Source organism: Bison bison, unplaced genomic scaffold (genome assembly GCF_000754665.1).
Source record: "Bison bison bison isolate TAMUID 2011002044 unplaced genomic scaffold, Bison_UMD1.0 scf7180017864295, whole genome shotgun sequence".
NCBI classification, from domain to species: Eukaryota; Metazoa; Chordata; class Mammalia; order Artiodactyla; family Bovidae; genus Bison; species Bison bison.
In genome coordinates this window covers 12,542,270-12,553,184 of record NW_011494867.1, presented here as the reverse complement: position 1 = coordinate 12,553,184, position 10,915 = coordinate 12,542,270, and the positions used below count along the sequence as shown (strand labels likewise).

General features: G+C 54.4%; 1 protein-coding gene across 1 annotated transcript in view; it reads right to left on the bottom strand.

Moving 5' to 3' along the window:
• Positions 1-10,808, bottom strand: part of JPH3 (junctophilin 3) — a 75,579-nt gene extending 64,771 nt beyond the window's left edge. The window contains 1 exon segment of the mRNA XM_010850844.1: positions 10,427-10,808. Within this exon segment, the coding sequence (XP_010849146.1) occupies positions 10,427-10,808 (382 nt within the window).
• Between the last annotated feature and the right edge of the window lie 107 nt (positions 10,809-10,915).

The following is a 10,915-nucleotide window of genomic DNA, read 5'->3' as shown; positions in this document are numbered from 1 at the left end:
CTTATCTCACAAGAGGACCACAGGGAAGAAGCCTGGGCAGGGACTTCCCTGGTGGCTCAGTGGTTAAGAATCCGCACTTCCAATGCGGGGTTCAATCCCTGGTCGGGGAACTAAGATCCTACGTGCTAAGGGGCAACTAAGCCTGCGCGCCTCAACTACTGAGCCCGCACCGCAATGAAGAGCCCACACGCAGCAGGGAAGACCCAGCACAGCCAAAACTTCTATAAAAAGGAAGAAGGAGTCTGGCTCACCCCCAGCTCAAAAGGCCAGACACTCACCAGGCATGGGAGTGAGGGTAGCTGACAGAGGGCAGCTGCAGGGAGCAGGGTGGGAGTAAGGTCAGGGCGTCAGAGGCTGGCTGCAAGCGGGGGCCCTGGAGTCCTCCAGGAGAAGCCTCGGGCTGTGGGCCTTTGGAGTGGAGCATCCTGAGAAGGAAGGAGGGATGGAGTGGCAGGGGAGGCCCAGTGCCCACTCCTGCCCTATGCCTCGGACTCAGACCCGTAGGAGTCTGCAGGTCCTCTGTCCACTTCCCACTGGCTGTGAAATCTCAGCTGTGAAATCTACGGACACCCATGGAGAATGGCGGGGTTCTCATTTGGGGTCTACGGAGAAGCCTCAGGGAGTCTGCAACCCCCAGAGGTGCCCACAAAATGTCACAGGACTTGCCTGCCCCTGGGAGAGGGCCAGAGTTCTCGGGGCCTGGGAGAACGCACGTGTTTACAAATGTGGACGAAGGCCCACTGGAGGTCCAGGCTCAAAAGATGGTGTCACCCTCTCCGGCCTCTGCTTCACGGTGAGATATGGGCTCCTCTGGCCCCAGCTTCCTCAGCTGTAAGGAAGGGGAGATGAAATGATGGCTCCACTGGGGAACACTATCGCTTGGGACTGTGGGCGGCTCTGGGCCAGCTGAGCCCAACACCCAACAGTCATGCAACCTCCTAAAGCCACGGAAACTGCACACTTCACCTTCTCATCCCCTAAATGAGACCCCATGCCTTACCCCAAGGGCTTCCCTGGTGGCTCAATGGTAAAGAATCCACCTTCAGTACAGGAGACTTGGGTTTGATCCTTGGGTTAGGAAGATCCCCTGGAGAAGGAAATGGAAGTATTCCTGCCTGAGGGAATCCCATGGATAGAGGAGCCTGGTGGGCTACAGTTCATGGGGTTGAAAAAAATCGGGCACGACTGAAGCAACTGAGCATGCACACCTTACCTCAAACCACTGATTTAAGGACTACAATTGATGCTTGCAAACTGTGGTGCTAGAGAAGACTGTTGAGAGTCCCTTGGACTGCAAGGAGATCAAATAAGTCAATCCTAAAGGAAACCAACCCCAAATATTCATTGGAAGGAATGATGCCAAAGCTGAAGCTCCAATATTTGGCCACCTGATGTGAAGAGCCAACTCACTGGAAAAGACCCTGATGCTGGGAAAGACTGAGAGAAGGAGGGCAAGGGGGTGACAGAGGATGAGATGGTTGGATGGCATCACCAACTCAATCGACATGAGTTTGAGCAAACTCTGAGAGACAGTGAAGGACAGGGAAGCCTGGCGTGCTGCAGTCCATGGGGCTGCAAAGAGTCGGACGTGAGCTAGCGACTGAACAAGCAGCAAAGGACTAAAAGAAATAACACTTGTGGTAAGTGCACAGCTCAGCCCCTGGAACAAAGTGGATGTGAAGACAGTGAGTACCTTTCTTCCAAAGGAATCTCCTGGCTTCAGGATTCCAGTTAGCACGTATTCACCTTGGAGCTCTTTCAAACCAAAACTGGTATGACATTGCAGTGGGTTGAAAAACGTCCCCTAAAAGAGATGTCCAAGTCCTAAACCCTGATACCTGGGAATGTGCCCTTATTTAAACATCTTAATTTATTTTGGGCTGGGCCAGGTGGCATGTGGGATATCAGTTCCCCAACTAGGGCTCAAACCCATGCCCTCTGCAGTGGAAGCATGGAGGCTTAGCCACTGGACCGTCAGGGACATCCCCTGTGTGCTCTTATTTAGAAAAAGGGTCTCTGCAGATGCAGCGAACATAAAGTCCTTGAGATGAGATCATCCTGGACTTTGGCTGAGCCTTAAATCTAATGAGAGGCATCCTTTCAAGAAACAGAGGGGAGACACAGAGAAGGAGGCTGCTGGTGATGGGGCAGAAGTGAAACATCGCTTACCCTCATGGATGTGGTGCTGGGGAATGCTAGTCTATTTCATTGTCATGAGCCATGTGACCCGGAGTTTAAAACACTGTCCAGAGCGGTGACTCTCAGCCCTGCCTCCTTTGTCACACACCCAAGCCGGATGCCACCATCCGAGATCCTGGCTGGAGAGGTGCCGCATGGAGCCCAGACACGTCCCTCCCTCAAACCATCCTAGTGATCCCAACGTGTGGCTGAGGCTGCTCTGGACGCAAGGCCATTGACCAAACCACACATAAGAATCACCTGGGCAGCTTGAAAAAGGACTCAAATACCCAGGCCACACACAGATCACCCCGTCAGCATCTCTGGGTGGGGCCAGGCACCACGTATTTTTCATAGTGCCCAGATGACTCTGCATGCAGCCAAGGTAGGAACTTGAATGGAGCTGCCCACATGTGAACCTCCTGGGCATCTTGCAAGCACGAAGATTCTGATCCTGCAGGTCTATGGGAGGCCTGCATTTCTAACAGTCTCCCTGGACACCATCCTTGGTGGAGCTACTGTGTGGCTGGGGATGAGAAGGGCTGCCTAGCACCGTGGTTCTAGAGGTGGGGTCCTCGGACCAGTAGCATTAGCATCAACTGAAACTTGTAAGAAATGTAAATTCCTGGGGGTACCTCTCAGACCCAGGAGGTCAGCAACCTATCTTAACACACCTCCCAGGCGACTCACACACAGTCAGGTGGAGGACACCCTGGCCTGGGGTAAGAGACAGTGACAGGCCAGCACCAGCAGCAAGACTGACCCTTGATTCAACCGGAGGTCTCCAAAAGCACCAGGGAGCCCTCCCTGTGTCCGAATCAATAACTCTGACATTCCAGGGAATTTGTGAGATGACACATATGGAAAAAATTGCTATGGTAGCTCAAATGGCAAAGAATCTGCCTGCAATGCAGGAGATCCCTGGGTCGGAAAGATCCCCTGGAGAAGGGAATGGCTGCCCACTCCAGTATTCTTGCCTAGAGAATCCCAAGGACAGAGGAGCCCGGCGGGCTACAGGCCATGGGATCACAAAGAGTCGGACACGACTGAAGTGACGAACACTTTCATCATGGAGAGGAGAAAACCGACGCTGAGGACAAGCCTCCTTCAAGGCCAGCAACTTCAGTCCTGGTGTAACGACCGCACTACCCCCCGCCATTCAGACTCGGCTCAGGTGCCCCTCCGAGGATGCCTCTGGGGCTCACTTAAGGACGGACATGGCTCTCCCTTCCCTTCACAGAACCCTCACCTGTGGAATCTCCTTTTGAGATGCCGAAGTCTGGCATGAGAAACTCCTAATTATTTTACATATTATAGTTTTGTACCCAGACTACATATTTTTCTGTAAAAGTCATGTCATGCTGTTTCTTGTGTTTTAGATTTTATTTGCTTATTTCTTTTCCAACAGCCTACATTACTTCAAACTATGTACTGTATACATAGTGCTATGGACTACGCTTGTGTCCCCCCAGAACCGTACGGGCTTTGGGAGGTGATGAGGTCATGAGGATGGGGCCCACCATCATGGGACTGGTGCCCTTATGAAGGAGACCCCACAGAACTCCTCTGTCCTCCCCCCATGTGAGGACACAGAGAAGCCAGCGGTCTGCAACCCAGAAGGTCCTCACCAAACACTGAATCTGCCAGCGCCCTGATCTGGGACTTCTCAGCCTCCAGAAGCATGAGAAATGAATGCTGTTGTTTATAACCTCCCCATCCCCCACCTGGTCTATGGTTTTCCGCTGCAGCAGCCCAATGGGACAAAGACACAGAGTCAGGCGCAGCAGATACTGCCAGGTGGACCCACTGAAAATGAGGTTTTAGTCTTTACGCTGTGAGCATAGTAGGAACTTGGTAAATGCTCCATTATTGAACGAATCAAGCTGAGGAAAAGGGACCATTAGAAAGTGGACAGATGAAAGGGTACTTATTTTTCTGCTTGTGTTTCCTAGCACTTAAAAAAATATTTATTTATTTGGCTGCACTGGGTCTCAGTTGCAGCACACAAGCTCTCTGTTGTGCCGTGCAGGCTTCTTTGGTTGTGGCACACGGGCTCCAGAGTGCGTGGGCTCAGTAGTTGCAGCACATGGACTTCCTTGCCCCATGGCACATGGGATCTTATTTCTCCAACCAGGGTCCAGGCTTTCCTGGACCACCAGGAAAGTCCCTTGCCTAGCACTTTACAATGAATGCTGTTCATTAGACAGTATTCCAACAATGTCTCCTGGCCATGACTGCCTCACAGCATTAGAACATCTTCTCTATTATTCACTGTATTCAACACCATCCATCTTACTCATGGAAAACGCTGGCAGGTCTATGAGCAACAACAGAGCTGATAACAAAACAAAACCAATCAGGGAATTTTAACAGTGATGCTTTAGAGGGTTTTTAAATTTCCCTTTAACTGTCTACATCCAGTTCTAAGCTCTTGCAACAGGATGGATGTGTGAAATGATGACAGTGAATGAAATTACCAAATACCGCTTCCTTTGCCCAATGGATTCATCCCACACATATTTACTGAGTGACCACTGTATGTGGGCACTACTTTAGTGACGGGACACACAGCCCTTCCTGCACGACTCTTATGCTCCACACTGGTGCTGTACAAGATGACTTTCTGCGATGACAGAAATGTTCTGTCTCTGCACTGTCCAAGGTGGTGGCCTCAAGTCACAAGCAGCATTTAAGCGTGTGGAATGCAGCTAGCATGGCAGAGGCACTGAGTTTCTAAATTTCATTTAATTGCAATTAATTCAAATTTAAATTCAAATGGCCACATGCAGATTGGGCAGAATTGCTTCAGATGACTAATCCATTGATGCTGATTTAAACAGAACGGAGGCAAGACCATCTTTCATTGTCTGCAACAGACAAAATCCTTCCTTTGCTGCCGTGTGTGCACTTCCTGGTGTGCATGTTTTCTCTTTATTTGGCCGTGCCACGTGGCATGTGGGGTCTTAGTTCCCTGACCAGGGATTGAACCCACACTCTCTGCAGTGAAAGCTCAGAGTCTTAGCCACTGGATGACCAGGGAAGCCCCTGGTGTGCACTTGTAACCCTTGTACACCCCATGGGAACTGAACACACACAACCCAAGGCAGAAGTAAACCTCAGGTTTGATTTGCATGAGTTCTACTAAAGGACCCCATTCCAACCCTGCCCACCCTAGCTGGGAAATGCCCCCTTGGCTCACAAGGAGACACCGAGAAGGCATTCAACTGGCCAGTAGACAAGGTCTTAGTGGACGAAGTGCCCAGAGGGAATCAGAGCAAGGCAGTCTCTCCCAGCAGCTCAGGCAGAACAGGGGAGCGCTCTCCATGGTGCTGAAGGGGCCGCTCCCGTCTCTGGAACAACTGGTGAGCCGGCCCCTTGCGCTAGTCCACAGAGCCTGTTTGGCAAAGCCAGGACCCCACATAACACCACTTTCATCAACCACGTGCCCTTTCCCAAGCCAGGAAACTACAATCTGGGGAGCAGTTGATCCAAGAGGAGACGAATCACTGCAGAAAATTCAAACATCACCCGTCCTTCCAGGGCTCACAAATCTAATACTGTACTGACATTGAAGGACCTGAGGAGTGTTTTATACAGACTTATCAGCTCAGGGTTGATAGCTAGCTGTCTTTAGAGCTGTGGAGACCTGGCGGAAGATGAGGAAGAGGAAAAATGGCAGACACTCCTGGCCCTGCCCTCTTGCCACCATCACCACCTTTTCCCGGGGGCTTCCTCTCTCCACAGGCATCCTCAGAAGATGGACCCACAGTCCCCTGTCCTTGGGTTCGTTGCATGAACTGTTAGCGTCAGCGAGGGCCACTCACTAGCTACCCAGTGGATGGCTATTTTCGGAGGGTGCTGATCTTCACCAGCTCAGTTAGGCTTCCTAATATAAAGCCCGTCAAATTGCTCCAGGGCTGTGCTGGGTGAGGGGACTTTTCAGTAACACTCCTCTCTCAGCTATTAGTGGCAACAAAGAACTAGTTATTTGCTTTCCCTTCTCCTTTCACCTCACGGAGCCTTCTCCCTCCCCAAAGGGGCTGAAAGACTCTCTGAAGACACACTTTCATCTCCAATTGCCTTTTGTTTCTGAAATGATTTCCTACTGGCTCAATATCCCTGTCCAAGGACCTGCTTCCTCCTAAATTAAGCATTTGGATTAAAAAAAAAAAAGTTCACTTTTCACATATTCCAAGCACCAAAAGTAATTTATTTTGATAGAGGGTTTCCCCCACTTAAAGGGGGAGGGGTACTGACTGCCTAAATGTGTATTTAAAGTGGAAACAAAGCCGCAGACCCATATAAGTACCCAAGCCCTGCTCTGTGGCTGGCACCCTCTCTTTACGGGGAGTGCCGCTTCTCGGGAGGAGCGGAGGTGGGGGGACCTGGAGTACCTGGCAAGCGAACAGAGCTGGAGGGCGCACGTGGCTGTGTTTTGGGGGACAGGGTGGAAACCGTCTCCAGTGACAGGTGTACTGTGTGCGCGCACGCAGGCGCAGGGGGTCTGAATTTTGACTGTGGGCGTGTGTGATTTGTGTGGGCCGAGGGATCTGGGCCAGTGAACGGAATCTGTATGTGAGGGGGAGCGGCCGGGTGTGTGCAATGACTCACATCTTTCGGGCTGTGGGAGGGTTTTATTTGCGGGGGGTAACTTTTGGTCCAAGGGATCCTGTGCACATGGCACCCGACAGGAAATATTTACCTGTGCAGCAAAGCAGGGGTCCATCAAGCAGAGAAGAGGGCCCGGGTGGGGTATCTGGCCGTGTGCTCCTGCCTGCAACTCCTCTGCGCGCCCAGAGGAGAAGGAGGGCATGGAGGGAGAGGAAGAACCAGCATGGAGCTTTGCACAAGGGAGTTCAGGGAGAGGTGTTCCGCACAGAAGCAAGAGCTTGGGAACCGCCACCCTGAGTGTGACTCTAGGTGCCGCCCAGTGTGCAGCATCAAGTCACCGGGCTCCTCTGAGCCTCTGCTTCCCAAAGTGGGAAATGGGAGGAAGGAGAAAACCAAGCCCGGAAACGAACAGGGACTGAGTGCTGTGGTCATGCAGACACTCGCCACATGCCCGGCACACAGTAAGTGTTGAGCATGGCCGTTTATTAACATTTTCATGATCATTATCGTCATGTCTGGCTTTTGGTTCTAATAACGATCATTGTAAGTGACATTCATTGCATGTGAACTCTAACAATAAAACGGTGCTAAATAATAATGAATGCTTACTCTATTCCTGGCACTGCCATGTATACCACCTCAATTAAGCCCCACCTACTTCACAGTCGTTGCTATTGGCCCTTTGTATGGCTTCAGAAACAGAAGCTCAGAGACGTTAAGTAACTCACCCCAAGGTCACAGAGAAGAGCAAAGGCACAACCGGGATTCAAGCCCAATGGGTGTCGACCCTACAGCGTGTGCTCCTGACACCCTTGTGCCCTCAGGCCTCACCATCTCTTCAGGGTCACCCGACAGACAGTGGAAGCCACTCAGCTCAGTTGAGTGAGCAATGCCGGCCTTGTGCCTGGGGGAGGATGAACCTGGAGGAGGAGGAGTTGGCAGAAGTGTCCCCAGTTGAAATGGATTCCATACCAATTCCAGCTAAATGTAGAATACATTTGCCGTTGGTGCATTATTCATGAAAATCGCCGTTTCCCCAAGTCAGCACTGGGAGCTGGGCGGCTGCCCGCCCCACATCCCCATCCCGTGTGCAGAGGAAAGCAGGGCTGGAGGCAGGACCATGAGCTCGTTAAGACTCTGCTGGCCCTCTCCAAGCATGACCCACGCTGCCCACCAGTTGACTTGGGAGCAGGCGTGGAGACCATCACTCAGTTCTGGTGGATTACGAAACATCATGTCAACTCTGCTCGCCCCGCGCACTGCTTGAGGGCAAACATTCGCAACAGCCACCCCCTTCCTAGTGAGGGGTGGGGACTGGGTTCCAGTAGCCCCAGACGTCTGGCCTGATTATTCCAGGCCACAAAGGTCGGTTCGACTTTCTGTGCTGCCTTGTCGCCAACCAAAAGGCAGCAAGTTGGCCTGGCACCCTGCATCCTTGTGCCTGCCTTGGCTGGCACACAGGTGATGGGATGTGAGTGAGGATGGGGGGGTCCCACCCTGGACAGACTAGGGGTTCAAACCCTCGCCTCTGCCACCAAAGGTTGGGGGCTCAGTCCTGTCCCATGGGCTCCAGGGCCTCCCTTGGCTCGGTAGGTGGTGGACATGACTCCCTCCCCTGCAACCTGTGAGACTCAAGCAAGATGATGTGGAGGAAAGCGTTTTAGGGGGTGGACACAGTGGAGCTGGTTGGTAGCCGACGGAGACCCAAGGATGTCCACCCAATGACAGCAGCGCTTCTCACAACAACACAGCCCGTCCTACACCCGTGGCCCCCACAGGATCGGATCCTCTCCTCCCAGGGAAACCACCACCCTTCCCTCTAAAATGGAAGCTCCGTGAGGGCACAGATTTCCATCCAGCAGGGTCCCGAGCACCTGCTCATGGTAGGCACTTGGGAGGTGTCTGATGAACAGAGGCTAGAATTCCATGGGCCACTGAAGATCTCTGGGGAAGGGGGGCCGACCACGGTGCTGGACCTCCCTCACAGACACCCTGCCGAGTCCCACTGGGGACCGGCCCAGCCCCTCTCCTCCCAGGCTCCAGTCTCCAGGCACAGACACAGCTGGCAGAACCTCCGGAGGGAGGGATCTGCAGAGCAGCCAGACCAGAGCCGCGGGTGACGGCTGCCCTGGGCTCCCAAAGTGCCCAGCTGGGAGCGCCAGGCTGCTTGGCCGCCCACTTCAGCCACCCACATCTGCTGCCTGGGCCTTGCCGTGCCTGCACACACACACACACACACACACACACACACACACACGCCCACAGCCTAGAACCCAAGGAGGGCTGTCTGTTCGGCCTGCCCCGGGCACCCCAGGGTCAAGGAAACTCTCCAACCCACTCCAGGAGAACAACAACAGCACAGAAGAGGCCGCCTGGGACGGGGCGCCATGGCTCTGACAGGCAGGAGCGTTATATAATTAACTGCCCCCCACGCCTCCTCCCCTCGCAGGAATAACGAACCCTGCCTCTCAGTTGCATAAGCCAAAATAATAATTACTCTCCAGCCCTCTGACACTCCTGGATGTGGCCGGGGAGCAGGTGTTTAGCACAAGCTTCAGGAGCCTCAGAGAGCGAGCAGGGGACCGCACATATGTTTGTGACTCTTGTGCCCAGCAGAAGCACACAAGTCCCCTCCAGTCCCCACTCCTTTCCCAGGCATCCGAGCCTGAAAAATTAGCCAGCCGCCAAGAGGGAGCCACTCATCAGGATAAGCTCCCAGATGGGGGAGGGAGCCTCTGGGGAGCAGGCTTGCTTGGGGTCTGGCTTCCAGGAACAGAAGTGCCCCACACCTCTCAGATGCCCCGAGGAGTGGACACTGGAGTGTCTGGGACAGCCAGGGCTCCCTGCACAGAAACCATCTTAGAGCCGCGGAGGGCGGGCAGCACGCTGGCTTCCGGCGCCGGCTCAGCCGGGAATGTGGCGGCATCTTGGGATGAAGGCACGGAGCATCCCTGAACTACCGGTGAAAATGATTCAGCCGCTGAAGGCGAGACTCCTGGGCTCACGCTAAACAGATGGGCCTCCCTGCCTCCCTCCCGCCAGCAGCCTGCTCCAACAGCGCTAGCCCCGCGTCCAACCACCTAGAAGTTTATTGCCTTGTTGTGACGGTTTGGGTGCGCGTCCCCCGCCTCTAGCTCTCCCAGCCGCTCTCTCTCCATTGGCTTGGGCTGATCAGGACTAAGAGAGGCCCGGAGGCACCGCAGGAAAAACAAGCAGCAGAGCAGGGGCCTGACTCCCAGAGGCCGACACCCAGGGAGCTGGGCCAGCAAGGGGGGGGCCCTCTCCCAGCCCCCCTGCGCCCTTGCTGGGTCCCAGAGGAGGCCGCGGGCCCAGCCTGGCCTTTCCGGCCTGCTCTTGGACGATGCACTAACACCCGGCTCAGCTCCGAGGCTCCCGGGCCTGGCACTGCTCCCAGAAAGCCCCCAACACCCTTCCGCTGGCACAGGGGCGCTGTCCCCCACCAGGCAGTGAGGCAACCTGTAGCCAAGGCCGCTGTGGCCTCCAGGGAGCCCCAGGAAATGCCCCAGGTGCCCACGGCCTTCTGGAGGGAGAAGCTCGACTTCCCCAGAGATAAAACAGAAGAAGCGAGAGAAGAAGGTCCCTCCTCCGCCAGCCCCCGCGCGCCGGGCGCACCTACCTCCATCGGAGTAGGTCTCCGTGCCGTAGCCGTCCTGCAGCCCGTTGCTCCAGGTCCCTTCGTACTTGGCCCCGTTGCCCGTGCACTCCCGCACCCCGTAGCGCCCCTTAAATCCGTGCGTCCACTCGCCCTTGTACACCCACTTCCCCTTGCTCTCCAGGCCGATGCCGTGGCGCTTGCCCTGCGCCCAAGTGCCCTGGTACGTGTTGCCGCTGGGCCAGGTGTAGACGCCCAGTACCTCGAAGCCGTGGCTCCACGAGCCGGTGTATTCGCCTTGGCCCTTGGGGCCGGTGCAGACGCCATGGCCGTGCGCCTTGCCTTCCTCCCAGCCTCCACAGTAGGACCCTCCATCGTCAAAATTAAACCTGCCCCCACTGGACATGCATGTAACTCGGTTTGCAAATCCCGCAAACGGTGAAAAAAAAAAAAGGCGATCAACAAACCGGAGTCTTGGTTGGCTGGCTGGCTGGTTTTGTTTTGCTTTTTTTT